Source organism: Ursus arctos, unplaced genomic scaffold (assembly GCF_023065955.2).
Source record: "Ursus arctos isolate Adak ecotype North America unplaced genomic scaffold, UrsArc2.0 scaffold_19, whole genome shotgun sequence".
Lineage (NCBI taxonomy): Eukaryota > Metazoa > Chordata > Mammalia > Carnivora > Ursidae > Ursus > Ursus arctos.
Window position 1 is genome coordinate 50737890 of NW_026622863.1, and position 25152 is coordinate 50763041.

General features: G+C 54.7%; 2 protein-coding genes across 11 annotated transcripts; both read left to right on the top strand.

The window, feature by feature from the left end:
- The first annotated feature begins 1385 nt into the window (after positions 1 to 1385).
- Positions 1386 to 9568, top strand: FCGRT (Fc gamma receptor and transporter). 8 transcript variants are annotated; one of them, XM_044378194.3, is made up of 7 exons: positions 1386 to 1520; positions 2767 to 2850; positions 3540 to 3794; positions 3880 to 4155; positions 8014 to 8283; positions 8885 to 9001; positions 9245 to 9568. In XM_044378194.3, exons 2-7 carry the CDS (start codon positions 2781 to 2783, stop codon positions 9322 to 9324), a joined length of 1068 nt encoding a protein of 355 aa, XP_044234129.1. In that variant the 5' UTR covers positions 1386 to 1520; positions 2767 to 2780; the 3' UTR covers positions 9325 to 9568. The 8 variants fall into 8 exon arrangements, with proteins under 8 accessions (XP_044234129.1, XP_026337611.1, XP_026337612.1 ...); XM_026481826.4 differs by lacking the exon at positions 1386 to 1520 and adding an exon at positions 1870 to 1984; XM_026481827.4 differs by lacking the exon at positions 1386 to 1520 and adding an exon at positions 1874 to 1984 and having other exon boundaries at positions 3543 to 3794.
- A 675-nt stretch (positions 9569 to 10243) lies between these two features.
- RCN3 (reticulocalbin 3) lies at positions 10244 to 24084 on the top strand. 3 transcript variants are annotated; one of them, XM_026481824.4, is made up of 7 exons: positions 10244 to 10458; positions 10852 to 11116; positions 12969 to 13171; positions 14240 to 14412; positions 19825 to 19885; positions 23103 to 23302; positions 23530 to 24084. In XM_026481824.4, exons 2-7 carry the CDS (start codon positions 10875 to 10877, stop codon positions 23635 to 23637), a joined length of 987 nt encoding a protein of 328 aa, XP_026337609.2. In that variant the 5' UTR covers positions 10244 to 10458; positions 10852 to 10874; the 3' UTR covers positions 23638 to 24084. The 3 variants fall into 3 exon arrangements, with proteins under 3 accessions (XP_026337609.2, XP_057170532.1, XP_044234141.2); XM_044378206.3 differs by having other exon boundaries at positions 10361 to 10458; positions 10870 to 11116; XM_057314549.1 differs by having other exon boundaries at positions 23103 to 24084.
- Positions 24085 to 25152: the final 1068 nt, after the last annotated feature.

Below are 25152 nucleotides of genomic sequence, written 5' to 3' on the forward strand. Positions count from 1 at the left end.
GGAACACAAAGGCTTGTCCCCAGGGCTCTAGTGGCATTGTTTAGGGACCTAGGCTCTACAGAAGATCCCTAGGAGGGGGGTGTGTCTTAACCAGTAGAGTAGGACCCAGGGGACCTAAAGAGGAGACACAGAGCCACGTAACAAGACCTCAGGGCCCCTTTTGAGTGGGGTCCCAGGTCCCTTGAGGGTGGTTCCCTCCTGGGAGCAACAGTCCAACAGGGGAGGAGACATGGGAAGGGCCTGATAGCAAGTCCCTGAGAAATGCAGGAGGTTTGCTGCTGGCAGGAATGCCGCAGCAGGCGCCAAGGGCCTGGGGCTGAGGCCCCTCTGGGGTCACAGCAGGGGGAGGGCTCAGGACTGGTTTAGCAGGATCCTGGGGCGGTGGGGGGGGGGTGGCCGATTCAGAGAGAGATTAGCAGAAGCTGTTATTGCTGGGCCTCAGGATTCCATCAGGGGACCCGAGGCACATGGGGGCGGGGATCTGAGATATCAGAGCCCCAGCGCCAAGGAGGGGCCTCCTCTGGCCATGGTCCTGCAGGACACCAGAGACAGGGCATTAAAACTCTTTATTGGGCCCCCGGGGTGATGGTTTCCAAGCTCCAAGGGAAAGTAAAGCAGGGACATGGGCCCTTTTATACCCGGGACCAAGGAACATCACAGCAGGGTCCCAGGGCCTTTATTTTATTCTTTCCTTTGCTTGGTTTTGGTCCTGAGGCCTTTAAAATGAGAGTCCCCGGGCTGCTGGAACGGTCCCCTAGAGACACAGGCAGATCCCTAGGGACACAGAGGGGACAGCTGGGCATGGCAGGTTCCTCAGAGTGTTTTAGGAAAGAATCGAGGGCCTATTGTAGGATTCCTGGAGCATGAACGGAGGACCCACCAGTGGCATTAGAGGCCCTCAAGGTGGATCTTAGTGGACCAGGGAGAGGAACGAAAATGAATACAGGCTCCTCACTAAGTCGAACACAGATTTACCACGTGTCACGGTTAATTTCACGTGTCAGCTTGGCTGGGCCCCAGGCCCCAGACGTTGGGTCCAACATTACTCTGGATGTTTCTGTGAGAGTGTTTTGGGATGAGACTTACACTGAAGTCAGGGGGCTTGGAGGAAAGCTAGCTGCCCTTTCAGAATGTGGGTGGGCTACCGCCCATCAGTTGGAACCTGACTAGAAGGACAAAACGGACCTCCCCCAGGCGGGCCCACGGCCTCCGGGGCGCCATCTGCAAGATCCGCTCTCCCTGGTTCTCCGGCCTGCTCCTGTGGGACTTAAACTGCAACTCTTCCCTGAGTCCCCGGCCTGCCAGCCACCCCTATCATATTTTAGACTTGCTAAGCCAGCACAATCACATGAGCCAATGCCTTAAAATAAGTCTCTATATATGTACAACATTCCAGTATAATGGAGGCATTGTCGCCACAGTGTGGGCTGGGGTGGGGTACTGGAGGGGGCCTCTAAGCCTGACCGCAATATATCTTGGGACTAGGTTATTGAGGCCGTATCAGAAGATACTAAAGAAGCGTAAGGGCATTTTCAGGGGACACTTAGGGGACGGGTTCCAAGGAGGAAATTTAGAAGGGGTCGGGAGAACATTCGCTGTAGCAAGCTGGGTGGGAGGTGGGGGCGGCTGTACAATGAGGTAAGAAGGGGACCGGCTAAAACCTCCAAAGTTGGCCCTCGGACAGCGTTGGGCTGTCAGCTTTGTCATGAATTCGCTGGGTGGCTGACACCCTCAAAATAAGAAAACAGGGAGCAACAGAGAAAGAGACCACAAAGAAAAGAAACAAAAATATTTCAAGAGAGAGGCAGAGACAAATACTGAGAGAGGCTGGGCGCAGGGCCTGGGGTGTGCCCTGCAGCTGGGGGGCGGGGTTGGATATTCCTGAAGTCAGGGAGCAGTCTCCGGACAGGATGTGAGAGAGGAACTGGGGTCTCCAGTCACGGGAGCCAGCTAGGGCTGCAGGCTGGAAGGGAACTTCGCTGCTGTGAGCAGAGCTGGGGCCCAGGCCCAGGGAGGACGGCCCCGGGTTGGGACTCCTGGATCTGAGGGAGGAGCGGTTTGGGGTCCTGCACTCCGGGTCTGAGGCTGGAGGTGGCTGGGGGACTGGGACTCCCGGATCGGAGGGAAGAGTGGCATTGTGGGGGGGGGGGGGTGTCCCTGGACTCCTCGGTCTGAGGGAGGAGAGGGCTGGGGGCTTGGACTCTCAGGTCTGGGGAAGGAGGGGCTGGAGACCCTGGACTCCTGGGTCTGAGGGAGGAGAGGCTGGGGGCCCGGACCCCTGGGTCTCAGAAAGGAGGGGGCTGGGGACTTTGGACTCCTGGGCCTGAAGGAGGAGGGGGCTGGGGGCTTTGGACTCCTGGGTCTGGGGAAGGAGGGGCCCGGGAGCAGGGACTCTCCGGTCTGAGGGAGGAGGGGCTGGAGGCCCTGCACTTCTGGGTCTGAGGGAGGAGGGGCTGAGGGCCGGGGCTGCCAGTCTGAGGAGGAGGGGCTGGGGCTCGGATTCCAGGGTCTGGGGGAGGAGGGAGAGGCGGGGTCGAGCTCTCAGACAGAACTCTCAGCCTATCCAGGCTCTGTAATTAATTAACCCAAAAGGAGCAAATGAAGGGGTGAAAGTTCACCGGGGAGGAGGGCACGGTGGCCAGCCTCGGTCGCGGAGCCCCGGGGCCCCCCAGGCGCGGCTGCGCGTGCTGGCCGAGCCCCTCGGGAGCTGGGGGAGGAGGGGGCGGGGCGGGGGTCGGAGCAGTCACGCGCCCCCTCCCGCCCCAGGTCTCCCGCTCAGGATGGGGGTCCCCCGGCCTCGGACCTGGGGGCTCGGTTTCCTGCTCGTCCTGCTGCCGACCCTGCGCGCAGGTGAGGGGCCGCGGCTGCCGGGTAGGAGGGAGGCGCCGGCGGCCGGGAAGGGGCGAAGGAAGCGAAATCTGAGGTTTCACTCGGGCGGGCCCTACCTCCTTCACCGAGTGTCACTTTCTTACTGTTCTTCCTCCCTCGGTGGTTGAGTCTGCGGGCCACCTGTTCCCTTCTCTCTGAGTCTGCCCCCCCACCCCCGGCTCTGTCCCCCCCCCCGTCTGTCCCCCTCACTCTAGGTCTGTCCCCCTCTCTATGGGTCTGTCCTCTCCTCTCTGGGTCTGTCCCCCCTCTCTGGGTCTGCCCCCCCCCCCCCGGTCTGTCCCCCCTCTCTGTGTCTGTCCCCTTCCTCTCTAAGTCTACCCCCCCCCCCAGTCTGTCCCTTTCCTCTCTGCGTCTGTCTGGTCCCCCCCTCCCCCCGCCAGGCTCTCTCCCTCTCTCTGGGCCTGTCTTCTCCTTTCTGGGTCTGTCCTCTTCTCTCTGGGTCTGTCCCCCTCCTCTCTAGGTCTGCCCCCCCAGTCTGTCCCTTTCCTCTCTGCGTCTGTCCGGTGCCCACCCCCCCCCCCAGGCTCTCTCCCTCTCTCTGGGTCTGTCCTTGCTCTTTGGGGTTGAGTCTTTTCTCTTTCAGGGTATCTGGGCTGCTCCCAGGCTAGGTCCCCCGCCCATCTGCTCTCTTCCCCTCTGTCTCCCTCCAGCAGAGAGCCATCTCTCCCTCCTGTACCACCTCACCGCCGTGTCCGCTCCCGCCCCCGGGACCCCGGCCTTCTGGGTGTCGGGCTGGCTCGGTCCACAGCAGTACTTGAGCTACAACAACCTTCGGGCCCAGGCGGAGCCGTGCGGGGCTTGGGTCTGGGAAAACCAGGTCTCCTGGTATTGGGAGAAAGAGACCACAGACCTGAGGAACAAGCAGGAGCTCTTTCTTGAAGGTCTCAGAGCCTTGGGGGAAGGAGGTAAGACAGGCCTCCCGGGGTCTGAGCGCGGAGGGGCCAGGGCCCCTGCTCCTGGGTCCTGCTCACCTGTATGTGGGCACCCCAGGACCCTACACCCTGCAGGGCCTGCTGGGCTGTGAGTTGGGCCCTGACAACGCCTCGGTGCCCGTGGCCAAGTTCGCTCTGAACGGCGAGGATTTCATGAATTTCGACCCCAAGCTGGGCACCTGGAATGGGGAATGGCCCGAGACTGAGACCATCCGTAAGACGTGGACGCAGCAGGCCGGGGCGGTCAGCAAGGAGAGAACCTTCCTGCTCAACTCCTGCCCCCAGCGGCTGCTGGGCCATCTGGAGAGGGGCCGTGGAAACCTGGAGTGGAAGGGTGAGCATCCTCCAGAATCCCTGATCCCCATGGAGCTCTCCGTCCCCATGCCCCCCACCGTAGGCCTCATCCTCTTCCCCGGCCTCCTAGCCTCCACTCTCCCCACTGCAGCTCCTCCCCGACATGTTCCAGAGGGTCTTTCTAGACCCAGAGCTGTCCCCGCTCCTTTACCGCACACAGCCCTCCCCTGGCTCTCAGAGACCTCTGGACACAGCTCAAGTTCCTCAGCCTGGCCTGGGGGCCCTGAGTGGCAGTGGCCTCTGTCCCTCTCCTTAGCCTCTGCCTGCTTGGCTCAGCCAGAGTTCCTCGAGCCTACACCAGCCCTCCCGTTTCTCCATCTCCGCCCTTCTCCATTGGGTCCTCTGGTGTCACAGCCGAGGAGATTTTCCTGTGGCCCAGGAGGCTTTACACTTGCCTCTTTCGGACCCCCACGATGCCTTGCGTGACCCCTGTTATAGTACAGAAACACTGTACTTCCGTGCACGTCTAGGGGGTTCTCAAGGGCTGGAATTAGAGCTCTTTTGTCCTCAGTGTCCCCATCTTGCAATCCCAGCTTCCATCCTGGCCCTCTACCGAGCAGTCAGAAGACCGTTTTGGAAACATAAATGAGCTCAGAGCCCACCACTGTTTAAAACTGTCCGTTAGCTTTTCTCTAGTCTTACACTCCAATGTAACCTCTACTCTGTGGGCTGCAATCCCCGCAGGTGGCTGCTTTCCGTCACTATAATTTCCCAACACCCCATCTGTGCTCGCTGTCTCCCCCTTCCTCCAAGTGTCAGGTTCTTTTCCTCTTCAGGCCCTTTGCACCTACTGTTCCCTCTGCTTGTAGTTCTCTTCCTTGCGATCCTGCCATGACTGGGTCCTTCTCATGCTTTAGGTTTGACCTTGGATGTCAACATGCTCTTCAACAGGGTCCTCCCTGATCACCCTGGTTAAAGTGTGTCCCCGTACGACCCCCAGTACTGTCTCCCCTGCCATTGTTTTGTCCATTTATTCAATATGGTGTCTTCGTGTTGTGTGGTTTTTTTTTTTTTTTTTAAAGATTTTATTTATTTATTCGACAGAGATAGAGACAGCCAGCGAGAGAGGGAACACAAGCAGGGGCAGTGGGAGAGGAAGAAGCAGGCTCATAGCGGAGGAGCCTGATGTGGGGCTCGATCCCACAACGCCGGGATCACGCCCTGAGCTGAAGGCAGACGCTTAACCGCTGTGCCACCCAGGCGCCCCAATTGTGTGTTGTTGTTTTTTTTTAAGATTTTATTTATTTGAGACGGAGAGTGAGCGAGAGAGCGCGAGAGAGAGAGTGCAAGCGGGGGGCAGCAGCAGAGGGAGAGGGAGAAGCAGACTCCCCGCTGATCGGGGAGCCCATGCAGGGCTTGATCCCAGGACCCCGGGATCATGACCTGAGCTGAAGGCAGACGCTTCACCAACCGAGCCACTCGGGCGCCCCCACTATAGTGGCTTTGTTTTTTCTTTTTTATTGAGGTGTAACTCACCTACCCAAGGTAGGTGGCTGATTAAGTTTAACGGGTGCCCATGTACCTGCCTACCAAGATCTAGAACATTTCCAGTACCTCACAAGACTTCCTTGTGTCCCCTCCCATTCCATACCTCCCAAGGGCAACAACTGACCCGGTTTTTATCACCATGGCATTGCCTTTTGAACTTCAGAAGACTGTGAGCACGCGCTCGCTGGGTATGGTGGTGGAGGCCCCAGATTAGCTTTAGTAGGTGGTGCTGAACACTTTTTTTTTTTTTTTTAAATATTTTATTTATTCATTTGACAGAGAGAGAGACAGCCAACGAGAGAGGGAACACAGCAGGGGGAGTGGGAGAGGAAGAAGCAGGCTTCGCTGAGTGGGGAGCCTGATGCGGGGCTCGATCCCAGAACACTCCGGGATCACGCCCTGAGCCGAAGGCAGAGGCTTAATGACTGAGCCACCCAGGCGCCCCGCTAAACACTTTTCTCAAAGGGGTTGAAGCCATTCATAATCCCACCAGCTGGGTATGAGAACTCCAGTTGCTCCACAGACTTGCCAGAATTTGATACTGTCTGTCTTGAATTTGAAGCATTCTGGTGGGTTTGTGGTGGTATCTCATTGTGATGCGTTTTTCAGTTCTCTGATAAATGAGAATTGTATACATGATTTGCCAAATTAAGACAAAATCAGATCAATGAGGGGGCACGTGGGTGGCTCCGTTGGTTAAGCCTCCCACTCTTGGTTTCTGCTCAGGTTGTGATCTCGGGGTCGTGGGATCAAGTCCCGCATCAGGCTCCATGCTCCTCAGGGAGTCTGCTTGCGATTCTCTCTCTCCCTTTCCCTCTACCCCTCCCCGCTTCGGATAAATAAATGTTTTAAAAAATGCAGTAAATGAGTTAATGACTAGTGACAGCGTACTTTTTCGCATTATTGACCGGTTGAGCGTTCACTCTTTTGGAGTGGCTGTTTGAATACATTTGCCAACTTTTAAAGTGGAATTTTTTCTTTTTTTTCTTGTTAGAGGTCTTAATATATTCTGGATAGGAGTCTTTTGGCTATGTCAGATGGTTCCATTGGAAATAACTTCTCCCGGTGTGCAGCTTGTCTTTTTCCTCTCTTGTTGAAAGTTTTTGATGAGCAAATGTTCTTAATTTTAAGGAAGATCAATCCATCCATCTTCAGTCTGTAGCTTTTGTGTGTGTTCTCCTTAGGAAATCTTTCCTCTCCCAAAGCTATGAAGGTATTCTTTTAGGTCTTCTAGGAGCTTGGTTGATAAGTAACTTTTATATGTAACTGTGTGATCCATCTTGAGTTAATTGTGTGTAATGATGTGAGGTAAGGAGTCAAGGTTCATTTGTCCCTCATGGATCTCCAGTTGACCCAGCATCATCTGTTGCAAGACCACCATCCTTTCTCCTCCATTGATGGCAGTGGAGCCTTTTTCCTAAATTACATGTAGATGTGCTGTTTGTTTTTGTTTGTTTGTTTGTTTGTTTGTTTGAAGAATTCGTCAATGTTGTCACCTGGACCTGGACTTTTATTTGTTGGGAAGTTTCGAATTATGGATTAAAATTGTTAAATCATTATAGGACTACTCAAGTTTTTTATTTCTTCTTGTGTCAGTTTCGGAAGGTTGCATTTCCTAGGAATTTGTCTGGTTCATTTAAATTTCAAATGCGCTGGTATGATATTTTTCTTAATATCCGCTTACTATCTTTTAATGATGGTAGGGTCTGTCTTACTTTCTCTCATCACAGCACTTTCGCAGTCTGTTTCCTTTCCATTTATTTGTACACAAATATTTGTCTCTCTCCCCTCATTAGAACATGAGCTCAATGAAGACAGGGACTTTTTAAAAAATATATTTTATTTATTTATTTGAGACAGAGAGAGAGAGAGCATGAACACAGGAGAGGGAGAAGCAGAGTCCCCGCCAAGCAGGGAGCCAGACACTCAGGGCTCGATCCTAGAACCCTGGGATCATGACCTGAGCCAAAGGCAGATGCTTAACTGATGAGCCCCCCGGGCGCCCTGAAGACAGGGACTTTTGTCTGTCTTGTTCACTGCTGTGTCCTGGGCGCCTAGAAGAGTGTGTGGCACATGGTTCGTGCTCAGTATGTGTGTGTTGCAGGAAGGAACGGATAAGCGGTGGATACCCTCACGGTGGATAGGTGGGGGTCTCTGTCCCCTCAGGAACGTCCCTTTATCTTTGCCACTATATCCTCCAGGCTCAGCACCGTGCAGGGCACATGGTGGGACCTGCTGGGTATGGTGGAAGGAATGGAGGCCTCTGTATGTCCTTACCCAGCCCTCACTTGCTCTGGCCCTAGGGGTTCATGGGCTTGGGGCTTAGGTCTGTCTGCCTGTTTGTCTGCAGAGCCGCCCTCCATGCGCCTGAAGGCCCGACCCGGCAGCCCCGGCTTTTCTGTGCTCACCTGCAGTGCCTTCTCCTTCTATCCCCCGGAGCTACAACTGCGATTCCTCCGGAACGGGCTGGCAGCCGGCTCAGGTGAAGGTGACCTTGGCCCCAATGGCGACGGCTCCTTCCACGCCTGGTCTTCGCTGACGGTCAAAAGTGGCGACGAGCACCACTACCGCTGCCTGGTGCAGCACGCAGGGCTGCCACAGCCCCTCACTGTGGAGCTGGGTGAGGTCCCGCTGAGTGATGACACTCCCTGTCTCTGGTAGCCTTTCGTCCTTCCCGAGTCTGACCGCCTTCCACCCCGCTGCTGCCAGTGCTCCTTGAGTCTGACTGCCTTCCCTCCTGCTGCTGCTGGCCTCACTGAGTCTGACCACCCATTAACCACTCTGGACAGTCGTCCCTAAGTCTTACCGCCTTCCCTCCTGCTGCTGCTAGTCTGATCACTTGTCGTCTGCTTCTGCCAGTCGACACTAAGACTGACCGTGTCTTGCTCAGCCACTGCCAGTCCTCTGTGAATCTGACCTTCTCCTGCTCTGTGCTGGCTTTGCTCTCCGCGTCAGGATAGCACGCACCCTGCTGCTACAGGTCCCTGGGCCAGTGTGACTGAGACCCATCTTGCTGTAGCTGGCTCTTCTATGCGACATGGGGGTGTTCTGCACAGACCTAGGACATCAGCAGACTGGTGTTCCCTCTGTCCACACCCATTCCCCAAAACCTGATGCTGGGCTCTCTGAGGTTGGGAGGGCCTGAGAACCCCCAGGCTCCTGCCCTGACTCAGATGGGCTGGAGGGGCCCTTCAGCATCTCACATCATTCTCTGGCTGCAGAATCACCAGCCAAATCCTCGGTGCCAGTGGTCGGAATCGTCGTCGGCTTCTTACTGCTCACGGCAGTGGCTGCAGGAGGAGCTCTGCTGTGGAGAAGGATGAGAAGGGGGCTGCCAGGTGTGGAGCCGGAAGAGGGAAAGAACTCAGAGAAAGGGACAGAAACCCCCAAGGAGGGGGAGACACAGACCTGGGGGGGGGCGGATCTAGACAGAAAGGAACAGAGACTCAGAGGGGGACAGAAACCTGTGGAGTAGGACAGAGACTGGGAAAGGCAGACAGACACACACGTCGGGGAGGGGCAGTCAGGAACCCAGAGGATTTCAGAGATTCTGATGACCTCCCTCCTTCCTCTTCCTTCAGCCCCCTGGATGTCTCTCCGTGGGGATGACGTAGGGGCCCTCCTGCCCACTCCCGGCGTGGCCAAGGATGCTGACTCTTAGCACATACATGCATTCTCAGCAGCGGCCTGATAATCGTTCTCCACTCTGGCTACCACCAGCTAATGGAGTCAGGCCCCTTTCATGCTGTGAGACCTCCTGGAATCCTGGTATTTCTGAGCCTCCAGAAAGAGTCCTGGGCCCGATGACCTTCTGGATTTCTCCTCCTGTGGTCTGCCTCAGTTTCCCCTCCTGACGATCATGGCTCTTTTTCACCTCCACATATAAACGCGAGTTTGGGCCCGAATCCTTGTGTTCTTATCATTTTGACTTTTAGGCAAGGGAAGTAGGAGAACACGTGGGCTGGGGGAGTAAATAGTGTAAGCCTGGGCTTGGAATCTCTCCAGAGGCTAACGTGTTGCCAGTTGTGGAATATGCCAATTTTATATACCAAGTCACGTCTTTTTCATTCATAAATTTCACATTATTTACCCAATGCCTACAATGTGCCACGTATTTTGAGGAATTCTTGGCTGGAGTCTGACCTGACTCCTTGGGTGGAGCGGAAGGGAAGCATTGTTCCCTCTTTGAGGGAAGGGGATGCCTCCTCTGGCCCCTCTGTTCCCTTCTTTCTTAAACCATACTGACAAAGGGAAAGATAAAAATACACCTCCTGGGGGCCTGGCTGGCTCAGTCAGAAGAGCATGCAACTCTTGATCTTGGGGTCGTGAGCTCCAGCTCCACTTTCGGTGTAGAGGTTACTTAAGTAAATAAAGAAATTAAAAAAAAAAAAGCAAAACCCAAAAAAAACTAAAAAACCCAAACCACCTCCCAAGAGGCTTGGGAAATAGAACAGCTAGAGGTGGTCTGTGGTCCGGTAGGGCGCTGCGATGCGTGCCGGGAGTTGTAGTTCTCGGCATCCGCGTCTCTCCGGGGCCGCCCACCCGCCTGCCCTGCGAAGGGGCGGGCGGAACCTCTGGGGCCGCGCTTTTCTCTGTGGACGTGGCGTGGGGCGCCCGCGGCCCTCGCGAGCTCATCGGCCCCGCCCCTTGGGGGTCCTCATGAGCGCTCATTGGTCGGAGGGCGGGGCCTCTGAGCTGCTGGAGGCGGGGCCTGGCTGGAGAGCCGCCAAATTGGGCATCTTTTTCGGAGAACGCAGAACGGACTGTGTAGAGCGAAGTGAAGCTGGCTAAACTGGTAAAGGGAGGCGAGGGCGGGTGGCTTGCCCAGGGAGGACGGTCCGGGTTCTCTCGGCCGGGAAATTGGATCCGGGCTGCACATAACGCCTGGGGGCCTGCATGATTGCTTTCTGGCCACGACCCCGCTCCATACTTTGCGTGGGAAGCGCGCCACGTCTCTCGCTTGAGACCCCCCACTACTGGCTCTGGGACCGTTCTGGGACTCCCTCAGAAGATTCAGTCCCCACTTCTGGGTTTACCTCTGAGAACTCTGCCCCCCTTTTTCCCACCCCCGGCCCTTCTTGAGCCCTAAACTTTGCGACCAGCTACCATCTGTGTCTTGTCTTCGGTCTCCCCCCCTCCATTCTCCTGTCCTGTCTCTATTCTTTTTCCTGTGACCCCTGACTCCTAGCCTCCACCGCTCCCTAAGGACTGATGATGTGGCGACCATCACTTCTGCTGCTGCTGCTGCTGCTCAGGCGCGGCGCCCAGGGCAAGCCATCCCCTGACGCAGGCCCTCATGGCCAGGGGAGGGTGCACCAGGCGGCCCCCCTGAGCGAGGCCCCTCATGATGACGCCCACGGGAACTTCCAGTACGACCATGAGGCTTTCCTAGGACGGGAAGTGGCCAAGGAATTCGACCAGCTCAGCCCAGAGGAAAGCCGAGCCCGTCTGGGGTAGGAGAGAGATGGAGGGGAGGATTCAGGGCCGTAATTTTAAACAGGGAGGTGAAGGGAGGCCCAGTGAGAAGGTAATATTTGATCCATGTGGATATATGGGGGAATAGCATTCCAGGCAGAGGGAACTGTAAGTGCAAAGGCCCTGAGGCAGGAGCGGGCCTGATATTTGAGGAGCAGCGAGGCCCGTGTGGCTGGAACCCAGTGAACAAAGAGGAGAAGGTGGAAGATGATGGCAGAGAAGGAACAAGGAAGTCAGGGCCTTCAGGCCACCGTGAAGATTTCAGCGTTTCTCGGAGGGAGACGGGAGCCATAGGAGGGCTCTAAGCAGAGGGATGATGTGAGCTGACTTAGGTTTCAACGGAATCTTCCTGGTTGCCTTTCGGGGAACAGACTGTAGGGACCGAGAAGCAGGGAGCTGGTGAGGAAGCAACTGCAGTCGTCCAGATGGAAGACAAGAGGCAATGGTGACTGGATCAGCGTGGAGATAGTCGTGGAGATAGTCGTGGTGACTGGGTCTGCTGGCTGGGAGACTGTGCGCGGATGGGGTTGGGTGAAGGAGGGAGGGAGGAGGAAAGGCAGTGCGATAGGCTAACACATTTGGCATAGCATTACTACAATGCCTGGCACTGTTCTAAGTGCTTTGCAAGGGTTAATTTATTTAATCCCCACAACCACGCTGTGGGGTAGGTTCTATTATTTATCCTCCATTTTACAAAGAGGTAAATTGAGGCACAGAGAGGTTTAAGTGACTTGTCCAGGTCACATAGCCAGCAAGCGAAGGTGGCAGGATTTGAACCTAGAATATCTGGCGGTGGAGCCCACGCTCTTGACAACAGCCTGATCCTCAGGGTAGCGTGTGAGTCTGGGGACTCCAGCTCCAGACCGATCGGAGCAGACACAGCCTGGAGTGGGAGGGGACTTGGCCGTGCCCAGGTCGCAGTAGACCCTGGGAACTGGGTTGCGGGGCTGAAGGACGGTGACCAAGAGGAGCGCTCCCTGTGGGCTCTGTGAGCTGTTAGGGAAGGACCCAAACTGGTGGCGGGGAGTGGCCGGGGGAGGGGTCCTGGGAGCAGATAGGAGCGGCCCAAGACAAGGTGCGCGGGGAAGGGTCTTCAGGGGCTTCATAGGCGACGGCACGGTGCACATGATCCGGCCGGAGCTTGGGGAAGGGACTGATGGAGGCCAAGCCCGCAGGGTTGCTGCTGATGGTCCTGGGGCAAACCCTTAGACAGTCTGGGAAAAGTAGGGGAAAGGGGCGGGACGCAGCATAGGGTGGGGCTGGAGGGAGAGGAGCCTGAAATGTGCCCGCGCAGCCAGGCGGGCGGGGCAGGGGGCGGGGTTGGAAGGGACGGCCTGAAGACCGGCCGCGCCTGAAACGGCGAGAGGTGCGGTGTGTGCGTGGCCGTGGCCATCAGAGTTCAGAGAGAGTCTTGGGATAGGGACATGCGGGCGAGGGGCGCGATGTGACACTGCCTCCCTGCCCTGACCCCCAACTGGACAAACGAGAGATGGAGCAAGTTTGGGTCCAGGGGCGGAGTCAGAGTGGAGGGTGTGGCCCTGGATTGCGGTAGGTCCTTCCCCCAACTAGGCGGTGTGGAGGACCTCACAGCGGCAGTAGACCCTCTGATTTTGGATTGAAGGGGCGGAGACCTTCCCGGGGCGTGGCCCCGGGATTGACAGGCGTCTCCCCTCTGTGGGCGGGCGGCTCTGGGAAGGTTTTCTCAACCCTTTATGGGGTGTGTGTCTCGAGTGGGGGCGTGGCTCCATGTGCGGGGCGGAGCCTGAACGAAGGCGGGTCTCCGGGGTGGGCGGAGTCCGGGACTGACGTGTGCCCCGCCCCGACTCGCAGGCGCATCGTGGACCGCATGGACCGCGCAGGGGATGGGGACGGCTGGGTGTCTCTGGCCGAGCTCCGTTCTTGGATCGCGCACACGCAGCAGCGGCACATACGGGACTCGGTGAGCGCGGCCTGGAACACGTACGACACGGACCGCGACGGGCGTGTGGGTTGGGAGGAGCTGCGCAACGCCACCTATGGCCACTACGCGCCGGGTACGCGGCGGGACCCCGGCTCCTGCTCCCTGCAAAACACACACACTGTAACCCTGACCTTTTTGACAGCCTCAACCTGAGAACCTGTAGCCTCTGGGACAGAATCCCTAACCTTTGACTTCAACCCTTGACTTCAAACATTGATCAAGGTCTACTCCCGTACCCCATCACCCCGAAACTCCCAGTCCCTGACCTCTATAACCATGACTGGGGGATCCTTGACCAGTGACATCTGCCTGCCATGTCCTGTCATCCTGACCGTTGATCTCTGACAGAACCCAAATCCATTTATCCCGTCCCCTGACTGTGTTTCCTCCTGTCTGTCCCCATGCCCTAGCCCTGCGACCCCCACAGCTCTTGTTCTCTCCCTCCTGCACCCTCCCTCCAGACTCCCTCCTCTAGCCTGTCCCTCATACATCCCCAGAGGGGTCTCTCCACACCCAGAGCTGACCCCTGATCCTCCCCTGCTCACAGCCCTTCATGGCTCCCCAGGGTCTCCCTCGCAGCTCCTCAGCCCAGCCTGGCCCACCCCCTGGCTTTGTTCTTCTGCATTTTCTGGCCAGCCATATGGACCTTCTGTAGTTTCCCTGAACTCAGCGAGCTCTTCAAACCTCCACATTCCGCTTGTACCCTTCCCTTTGGTGAAAACACCCTCCTCCTCTTCTCTGTCCTATAACCTGAATCAGTGTAACTTAAAGCACCAGAGGGTGACCTTGGGGCCCAAAGGGCATCATTCTTGGCTGCTTGACTTTGGGCTGGTGATTTCCTGTCTGTGGGAATCCGTTTTCTCCTTCATAATGTGAGAATAAACAAAAAAACTCTCTTTATTTGCTTTTTCGGGAGAATTAAATGCAATTTTGCAATTTTGTAGGTAAAGTGTTTCATATGTACTAAGCTCTCCCGACAAGAGAGCTAATATATACAGACTGTGAATCTATATTAATTATTACTAGTTTTGTGGAGGCTTCCTGCCCTGACTCCGCTGAGCTGGAGCCTTTGTCTTTTCCTTCAACCTGCCCGCCGTTCCCTCCATTACGGCACAGCTGAACGAGATTCCCCCTTCCCCAGGTGAAGAATTTCACGATGTGGAGGACGCCGAGACCTACAAGAAAATGCTGGCTCGGGATGAGCGGCGTTTCAGGGTGGTGGACCAGGACGGGGACTCGATGGCCACGAGGGAGGAGCTGACAGCCTTCCTGCACCCCGAAGAGTTCCCTCACATGCGGGACATCGTGATTGCCGTGAGTGAGGGCCCGAGGAGCCTGCTCTCCACTTCCCACCCCCCTCCTGGGACCCAGGCTTCTGATGTCAGGGCCAGCCTTCCAGTGCTTACCGTGGGGGAGCCAGTCACCTGGTCTTCCAGCCCCTTCCCCTGGGAACCCAGCCCACAAAGAGATCAGTGGAGGGCAACCTCTCCCCTGCCCTACGCCTGACCTCCCAGTGTCTGTCCCTCCTGGCCCTGTCTTCCCCTTCCTGTGCTCACATTTGGAGTTCGGGCCCCCTGCTTGAAAACACATTCCCCAGGAGTGCCTTGGGGAGCCCCAATCCTGGCTGAACCCCAGGAAAACCCCAACTGCATACATGGAGTATCTACCCTGAGGCCACTTCTGCTGGCCCATCTTCCTATTCCTTTATAATTTTTGTGGCAATTCCAATTCCTTCTCCATTTTATAGTGGAAGGATTTTTTTTTTTTTTTTGAGAGAGTGAGAGAGATTGTAAGGGGGAAGGGGCAGAGAGAGAGGGAGAGAATCTTAAGCAGGCTCAATGCCAAGCATGGAGCCTGACTTGGGGCTCAGTCTCACAACCCTGAGACTGTGACCTAAGCCGAAATAAAGACTTGGACATTTAACCGACTGAACCACCCAGATGCCCCCTATTGTGGAAGGATTTTTTTCTCCTTCTTTTTTTCCCCAGCAGATCTTAATTTTTATTTTTATTTTTAAAATATTTTATTTTACTTATTTTATATATTTTTAAAGATTTTATTTATTTAGAGAGAGAGTGCGAGCCAGGGGAGGGATAGAGGGAGAGAGAGAACCTCAAGAAGACTCCACACTGAGCATGGAGCCCCATGCGGGGCTCGATCCCACAACCCTGAGATCATGACCCAAGTGGAAACCAAGAGCTGGATGCCCAACTGACTGAGCCACCCAGACACCTCTTAAAGATTTTATTTTTATTTATTTGTTTATTTTTAAAGATTTTATTTATTTATTTGAGACAGAGAGAGAGCGAGCAAGAGAGAGAGAACACACAGAGGGAGAAGGAGAAGCAGGCTCTCCGCTGAGCAGGGAGCCCCATACAGGACTCTATCCCAGGACCCTGGGATCATGACCTGAGCTGAAGGCAGGCGCTTAACTGACTGAGCCACCCAGATGCCCCAGACCTTAATTTTTAGAACAGACTTAGGTTCGTGGTAACATTGAACAAGAGGTCCACAGATTTCCCATACCCTCCCCGCCCCCACACTCGCACAGCCTCCCCCACATGAACATCCCCCGCCAGAGTGGGACACTCGTTACAGTGGAGGGACCTGCGCTGACACATCGTCACCCCCCAAAGTCCACAGTTCACGTGAGGGCTCACTGGTCGTGGAAGGTTTTTTTTTTTTTTTTTTTTTTAAGATTTTATTTATTTATTTGAAAGAGATAGAGACAGCCAGCGAGAGAGGGAACACAAGCAGGGGGAGTGGGAGAGGAAGAAGCAGGATCATAGCGGAGGAGCCTGATGTGGGGCTCGATCCCGTAACGCCGGGATCACGCCCTGAGCCGAAGGCAGACGCCCAACCGCTGTGCCAGCCAGCTGCCCCGTGGAAGGGTTTATACCCGTTTCTACCATGCCTAACTTTTCACAAAGTATTTTTAAAATGTAATTATATGTATGTCTAAAATAGCTAACGTACCGATGTGTTTAAATGCCCAAAGGAGGGGCACGCGGGTGGCTCAGTCAGTTAAACGTCTGCCTTCGGCTTGGGTCATGATCTCGGGGTTCTGGGATCAAGTCCTGCATCAGCTCCCTGCTCAGCAGGGAGCCTGCTTCTTCCCCTCCCCGCCCCCGGCTTGTGCGCTCTCTCTCAAATAAATAAATAAATAAAATCTTTAAAAAAAATGCCCAGAGGATGTAAAAAAAAGTGGATAATCCTCTGGCCTCTCCGTCCCCTTGACCCCGTCCTCCAACCCCTCTCTGCTGGCTCCGTTTCCAGAGCTGGTTTGAGAGTCTGTGGCAAGCCTGTTAGGATCAAGGTCTCTGAGCCCAGAAGGCCTGGGTTCAAATGCCAGCCCTGCAGCTTCCTGGCTGTGTGACCTTGGGCAAGTTACTTAACCTCTCTGGACCTGTTCCTCATCTATAAAACGGTGGTACTGGTAACTGTTCCTACGTCAAGGCTGGTTATAGGGACTAGATGAGTTCATACACGTAAAACTGCAAAACTGACTGATGCTAATTGCTCATTATGTCACATTACACGCATGCATCAGTATGGCTGCAGGGTAAAACTGCTAGCGGTGGGATCTCTGGCCCACTGGGAGGTGCATTTGCAGCTGTTGTAGATATTTCTCAGGCCTTTTCTTGACTTGAGGTGATGTGTGTACCGTTGATGTGGGGGGCTTCAAGCACATTCCAGAGATGACTGCAATCCGGAGAGGAGAGATGTCATTTACCCAGCCTTCTCGAACCCACTAGACTCTCCATCCTCCCAGGCCCAACGTCCCTCTTTTAAAGCGGATAATGTCGTAATACCTCTTTACTCTCCTGAGTTGAGGTTTTATCTTTTTTTAAAGATTTTTTTTAAGTAATCTCTACATTCAACATGAGGCTCGAACTTACAACCCCGAGATCAAGAATCACGTGCTCTACTAACTGAGCCAGCCAGGGGCCCCCTGCGTTGAGATTATTTAACTGACCCTGACTGAGCGTGTCCTGTGTGCCAGGGGCACCGTGGTAACATCTTTACCTAAGGATTAGCTTGATTGAGTCATCATGGCAACCCTATGGGGTTGGGCTATCATCTTCATTTTATTTTATTATTATTTTTAAAAGATTTTATTTATTATTAGAGAGAGCATGAGCGGGGAGAGGGGCAGAAGGAGAAGCAGACTCCCCGCTGAGCAGGGAACCCAATGTGGGACTCGATCCCAGGACCCCAGGATCATGACCTGAGCCGAAGGCAGACAGTTAACCAACTGAGCCCCCCGCAGGCGCCCTTTCACCTTCCTTTTATAGATGAGGACACCTGGGCACAGAGAGGTGAGAGGACTTGCCCGAGATCACCAAGACCAGAAGTGGCACAGCCCGGATTTGAACCCAGGCTGTTGAATCCACGGTCGCACCAGGGGTCAGCCAACTATCTACCCCGCAGCCAAATCCAGCCCTCAGCCTGTTTATGCAAATCGAGTTTTATTGTAACGGAGCCACGCCCCTATGCTTCCATGTGCCACAACCAGAGAGAGTTGTGTGGGTTCCACAGAGACCACATGGCTCACAAAGTAGCACTATTTCCTCTCCGGCCCTTTGTGGAAGAAGTTTGCTGAGCCCCCGTCTAAACTCTGCTGTCATCTTTCACGTTCGTGGATATGGAGCGTAACTCCCCACACACAGGATTTCAAAACATTACTGCTAGCCCCAACTGTACTTTAGAAAGGGGAAACTAAAGGAAAGTCACTTAAAGGGGTGTCTGGCTGGCCCAGTCAGTAGAGCGTGTGACTCCTGATACCCGGGTCATGAGTTCAAGCCGCACACTGGGCATGGAGCCTACTTTAAAGAAAAAAATAATAATAAAGGAAAGTCACTTATAAGAAATGACAAGAATTTCAATATATAAGTGCTGTCGAGTAACCAGATTTAGCAAGTAACAAAGGGCATTCAATTATACTTGAAGTTATAACGAGTATTTATTTATTTATTTATTTATGATTTTATTTATTTGACAAAGAGATCAAGAGAGCACAAGCAGGGGCGCCTGGGTGGCTCAGTCGTTAAGCGTCTGCCTTCGGCTCAGGGCGTGGTCCTGGTGTTCTGGGATCGAGTCCCACATCAGGCTCCTCTGCTAGGAGCCTGCTTCTTCTTCTCCCACTCCCCCTGCTTGTGTTCCCTCTCTCGCTGGCTGTCTCTCTCTCTCTGTCAAATAAATAAATAAAATCTTAAAAAAAAGAGAGAGAGCACAAGCAGGGGAACAGTAGAGGGAGAGGGAGAAGCAGACTCCCCCACTGAGCAGGGAGCCCCATGTGGGACTTGATCCCAGGACCCTGGGATCACGACCTGAGCTGAAGGCAGACGCCCAACCATCTGAGCCACCGTAATTTTTCTTTTTTAGTGTAAGTATGTCCCATAAAATATTTGGGACATACTTATGTTTAAAAAAATCATCTGAAATTCAAATGTAACTGTGTCCTACAGTATAAGTATGTACCAGATACTGTGTGGGGCATCCTTATACTAAAGAATTATTAGCTGCTCATCTGAAAGTTGAATGTAAGTCATCATCTTGTATTTTTTCTGGCAACCCTAAAATGTTGGAGTTTTCTTTGTGAAGAAGGCATAGTGGAGGGTCAGACCCTACACCATCCCACAGTGAGTGAGCTTGAATGTAAAAGTGGGGAACGGGGCAGGGGGGGCACCTGGGTGGCTCAGTCGGTTGAGTGTCTACCTTCGGCTCAGGTCATGATCTCAGGGTCCTGGGATCGAGCCCCACGTCAGACCTCCCGTGCAGTGGGGAGCCTGCTTCTTCCTCTGCCCTTCTCCCCCCACCCCCACTCATGCTCGCTCACTCTCGCTCACTCTCGCTCATTCTCTCTCTTAAACATATGAATAGGGGGCGCCTGGGTAGTGCAGTCGTTAAAGCGTCTGCCTTCGGCTCAGGGCGTGATCCCGGCGTACCAGGATCGAGTCCCACATCGGGCTCCTCCGCTGTGAGCCTGCTTCTTCCTCTCCCACTCCCCCTGCTGTGTTCCCTCTCTCGCTGGCTGTGTCTCTGTCACATAAAAAAAAATATATATATATATGAATAAAATCTAAAAAAAAGTGGGAACAGGGGTGCCTGGGTGGCTCAGTCGGTTAAGCACCTGACTCTTGATTTTTGGGTCAGGTCAGGATCTCAGGGTCATGAGATCGAGCCCCACCTCGGGCTCCACACACAGCGGTGAGTCTGTTTCCCCAGTCTTAAATAATAAATAAATCTTAAAAGAAAAAAGTGGGGAACAGAAGCTGTTTGCTCAAGAAGTGGAGAGAAAGCCAAGTACTGAGCGTGCGTCATAATGATCCACTAAATATGTCACACTCATACGGAAAACAGAGCTAGGGTCTAGGCTCTGCTGAATGGGAAGAGGCTTCTTCCCTTGGAGAGCGTTTGCTGTTGGATGGGAGAAAAGTGTGAGGGATGCAGGACAGGTCTCCTTGTGCGGCAGCAACCTGTGCGTCCCAGGATATCTGGGTTCTCTGCCCCCCCCCTAAGTGCAGGTAGGACCTGCGTCATCATGCACCCCAGAAAGCCACCCAATCTCTACCCCCACCCCGGGACAGGTAGACCCCATTGAGACTGCTCTGATGCCTGGCCATACAGCCGAGCCCGAGCCAGAGTCCCTGAGAGAACCTCACAGCCCAACCCCGGGGGGCCAGCCCTCCTCGGGAGCCAGCCCTAACACCCCTCTTCCCCCAGGAAACCCTGGAGGATCTGGACAAGAACAAAGATGGCTACGTCCAAGTGGAAGAGTACATCGGTGAGTGGGACCCTCCCTGAGGGCGCCTGTCCTCCCCCAGACAGCCCAGTGTATATCACCCATAGGAGAGCAGTGGCCCTCTGAAGTGGGGGCAGGGGCACTGCTTGAGTTCATGTAGCCACCAAACATTAATGGAGCACCTACTGTGTGCTGGACCCTAAAAGTATTTTTCGCTCACCCACCGTGTGTCGGGCCCAGCCAACATTTGTTGAGTACGTATATTTGTTAGGCCTAGCAAATCTTTCTCAAGCACCTACTATGTGCCAGGCCCAGGAAGCATTTATCCAGTACCTTCTGTGGCCAGACCAAAAAAGCATTTATTAAGTGCCCACTGTGTGCCAGGACCAGGAAACATATATTGAGCACATACTGCATGTTCATGGTTGAGGATACAGCAGAGAATGTCACAGACCAGGTTCCTTCCTGGGAGAGTCTGGAACGTCTACAAAATCAGGCCTCAGCGGCTGCAGTGGTTGGAATTGGGAAGTCGGGGAGCTTGTCTCGAGCCTGCATTTGCACAGCAAAGGCTGTGTCTCCTGTTACTCAGAATTTGGGGGGCCCTTGCGACACCCCCAGATTTCCCCTTGGCCCTGCCTCTACCCCTGTCCTCACGAGGCAAAGAATTTAGTTGAGGGGAAAGCTGTTAAACATGCATATTTTTACGAGTTTGAAAATATTTTTCATGTTTTTCTGGAACAAACCCTCAGGCAAGACATTTTTATTTAAGCATAATTTATCTTACTTTTATCTGTGAGGAAGATAGAATTCTTTGTGTGTGTGTGTGTGTGTGTTGGAAAGAATTCAGGCTTCACCACTAATTGCAGCAGCTGGCACATGGTTACCACACGCTAGACTCTGTTCTAAGTGGTTAACGACTTATAAATTCGCTTAATCCCCATATCGACCGACGAGATGGGTATTATTGCCCCATTTCACAGATGAGGAAGCTGAGGCCTGAGCCGTAGCTGCTTGACTGAGGTGGAGCAGGATGGGGGTCCAGGCGGGCGGAGCCCAGGGTCCCACCCTGCCCCCTAGGCTGCTTCCTTTCCCTGTGGGGTTCTGGAGAGACTGAGGCAGGCAGGACCCCAGGACTCCCCAGAGCAATGTAATTTCACAGCTGTCGAATGGTATAGGGAAGAACATGAGCCAGGAGGGTAGAGGCGGCGTGACCCAGGCTGGGAGGGAAGGTGGCGTGTCAGGGAAGGTGGGAGAGGTGGGGGTACACTGAGCTCAAGGGTGTAGGCTCCAGAGCCAGTGTCTATGCTTCCCACCTGCCACCTCCCAGCCATGGGACCGGAAATGAGTTCCTCGACCTCTCCTGGCCTCGGCTTCCTTACCCGTACTTACCTGTAAAGGCGGTAGTAGAGGGGTGCCTGGGGGGGCTCAGTGAAGTGTCTGCCTTCTGCTCAGGTCGTGATCCCGGGGTCCTGGGATCGAGCCCCGTGTCGGGCTCCCTGCCCAGCAGAGCGCCTACTTCTGTCTCTGGCTGCCCCTCCCCCTGCTTGCACGCACTCTCTTTCTCTCTCTCTCTCTCTGACAAACAAATAAATAAAACTAAAAAAAAAAAAGGCGGGAGTAGAACACCCAGCTCCCACAATGCCATCTGGTCAACCCAGATGCCCCCAGAGGGAGATCCATACAATGGGAGGAAGTACTCGTAGACGCTACAATATGGGTAAATCTTCAAAACCATATGCTAAGTCTCTATGTCTGACGCTCCAAACTAATGTAACATTGTATGTCAGCTACACGTTAATACAAAATAAAATCACTATGCCGAGTGAAAGAAGTCAGGCACAAAGGGCCACAATATTATTGTATGACCCCGTTTACACGAAATGTTCGGGATAGGACATTCATAGAGACAGGAATGAGATTGCTGGTTCCCCAGAGCTGGAAGGGTGTGGGGGCCTAGGGGCTCACTCCTTAATGGGAAAGGGGGCTCCTTTTGGGAGGATGAAAATGTTCTGGGTGGTTGTCGTCCAACAGTGTGGGTGTGTTAAATGCCACCGATAGTGGGCTTTATGCTATGTGCTTTTTACCACAATTTTTAAAAAAAATTTAAAGCTTATTTATTTAAATCTTTTTTTTACATTAAAAAAAGATTTTATTTATTTATTTGAGAGAGAGCACAAGCAGGGGGAGCTGCAGGCGGAGGGAAAAGCAGGGAGCCCCATGCGGGACTCGGTCCCAGGATCCCATGACCTGAGCGGAAGGCAGATGCTTAACTGACTGAGCCACCCAGACTCCCCCTAAATTTTATTTATTTAAGTAATCTCCACACCCAACATGGGGTTTGAACTCATGATGCCCAAGATCAAGAGTCAAACATTCTTCCAACTGAGCCAGCCAGGCGCCCCTTATTTCTTTACATTCAAACCTATGTATTTAATTGTTTTAATTTTTTCTCCACAATTTAAAAAAACCTACACGACCCCCATCTACTGTTACCATCATTTCCTGTAAGAAACAATGACTTAGGACCATTAAAAAAAAAAAAAAGAAAAAAGAGGCTCTGCACTGACTATTCTAGAAGGCTGACTGAGTGTCCACCACCTGTTCCATCCTTGGTGACATCCTTGTGACAGCACCCTGGCCTGGTCCCTGAGGGGAGGAAGGCATTCTCTAGTAATTATCATGGTTTTGTATCAGGCGTAAAAGACTTACACTTTTTAAAAAATATTTTATTTATTTATCTGAGAGAGAGAGCAGAGTGAGAGAGCAAGAGAGCACGAATGGGGGGGGCGGAGAGTGAGAGGGAGAAGCAGACTCCCCGCTGAGCAGGGAGCCCGGTGAGGGGCTCGATCCGAGGACCCTGGGATCATGACCTGAGCTGAAGGCAGACGCCTAACTGACTGAGCCACCCCGAGGGAGCTTTTTAAAGTGGAGTGAGCTGTCCCAAGGGTGGCTTTTTAGTATCTGCTCACACGGCCTGCGCCCGTGGGGCACAGCATTCATGTCACGTGTGTCTCGGGCAAACTGACGTGGTTGGAGGAAATGATCAATGCCTCCAGTCCCTTTCTCTGCAGCCCCGTGATCACCTGTTAGTTCAGTGTCGCTATTAGCCCCGTTCCAACAGCCGATGACACCGAGGCGGGAGAGCAGGTGCAGTGGGCTGCCGGGAGTCCCGCGGTCCGGTCGGGTCAGGGCCGGGACGGAGCCCCGGGGTGCCCGCCCGCCCCGAACCGCCTGACGTCGCCCCTGTCGCCCGGCCCAGCGGATCTGTACTCCGCCGAGCCCGGGGAGGAGGAGCCGGCCTGGGTGCAGACGGAGCGGGAGCAGTTCCGGGACTTCCGCGATCTGAACAAGGACGGGCGGCTGGACGGCAGTGAGGTGGGCCACTGGGTGCTGCCCCCGGCCCAGGACCAGCCGCTGGTGGAGGCCAACCACCTGCTGCACGAGAGCGACACGGACAAGGTGCGCCCAGGGGGCCGCTGTGCCCACGTGGCCGGACCGGGCCCGGAGCTGCCCTGGGGTGCTGTTGGGCCAGGGACAGAAAGAGGAACAGAGAGACCGAGGGAGGGGGTGGGGGAAGGGGAGGGACAGAGACCCCGGGTGTGTTGGGGGGGCAAACTGAGGTTCAGAGAGGAGTCTCCCAGGCAGGGCCCCTTGTCACCCCTGCTGCCGTCTGACCCTCCCTCCAGGATGGGCGTTTGAGCAAGGCCGAGATTCTGAGTAACTGGAACATGTTCGTGGGTAGCCAGGCCACCAACTACGGCGAGGACCTGACACGTCACCACGACGAGCTCTGAGCCCCTGTGTGCCCGCTGCAGCCTTGTAGCCCCAGGGGGGGACCCGAGGAGGGGCCCCCGTGGTCAGGCCCCCCTCCCCATCTGGACCTGAAGCCTGCGGACACCTACACCCTGTGTCCCTCTGCCCCTGAGCTCTCAGGGACCCACCAGGTCAACTTCTCCAAGACACTGCAGCCCCTCCCAGCCCGTCCCACCCTGCCCCTGGGGGTCTCATAGACCCAAAGGGTAAGTGAACAATCCAGTTCTTACTGGCAGAATCGCCCAGCCCAGGGCCCCCCAAACCAAGCTCAGCCTCCAAGAGCCTCCACTGACCACCCCAGCGCCCCGTCTGAGCCTCACAGCACCCAGCAGAGAAACACCCCCACACCGGCCCCTGACTCACCCGCTGCAGGCTCTGCCCCCAGAATGCCTCCTCTCTGTCAGGAGGGAATAAACTTAGTGCTGGGGCCTTGTCTCTGTGTCCCTAAGGGGGTGACAGGGGCCTTGGGGAGGAATTGGGGGCTGCAGCTGGGCGTCAGGGGGACTGCGGTGCTGAAGGAGGGATCAGGCATTCGGAGACGGGGCTCTGGGTGTCGGCGGGCTTTGAGGGCATTCCTGGAGACAGAAAATGAAACTAGCAGCCTGGACCCAGCAGAGAGCAAGCCAGACAGAGGCTCTGTTGCCCTCTGGATAGCACAGGAAGGCCATGCTCTGTTGAGTGGCCCGGAGGGGCTGCGCTGGCGACTGCAGGGGACGTCAGCCCTGGGGAGATCTGGAGGCAGAGCCAGGGGGGCAAAGGGAACAGAAGGGACCCTGAAGCCAGAGTGTGTCGTGTGTGTGTGTGTGTGTGTGTGTGTGTGTGTGTGTGTGTAGACCAGCCAGGGGGCCAATGTGGCAGGAATGGAGTCAGCAAGTGCGAGAGGCAGGGAGGTGATTGGGATCGGGTCATCCAGGGTCTTGTGGCTAGGTCCTCAGGTCCCTTTGTGGTGGGACAAGCTCGATAGAGGCAGAGACCCAGAGAGACAGGGACAGAATGTACTCTCCCTGAGCTGGGAGTTCCTGGAGAGTCCCGAGGAGAGGAGCAGATGTGAACCCTCTTGGGTTATAACAGAGTCTTTGCTGCTGAGTTGGGGCGGGGGCAGGAGGACAGGCTATTATAGGCATTTATTCCTCCTGCAGCCCCATGAGACCTACTTGTTAAATTCTCCTCTAGAGGGGCGCCTGGGTGGCTCGGTTATGCATCTGACTCTTGATTTTGCTCAGGTCATCATCTCAGGGTCGTGATATCGAGCCCCATGTGGGGCTCCATGCTCAGTGGGGTGTTGGCTTGAGATTCTCTCCCTCTCCCTCATTTGCATGTGCATGTGTTCTCTCTTTCAAATAAATAAGGGGCACCTGGATGGCTCAGTGGGTTAAGTGTATGACTCTTGATTTTGGCTCAGGTCATGATGTTGGGATCGTGAGATCGAACCCCAGGTCTGGGTCTGTGCTGGGCATGGAGCCTGCTTGAGATTCTCTCCCTCTCCTTTCCCCCTT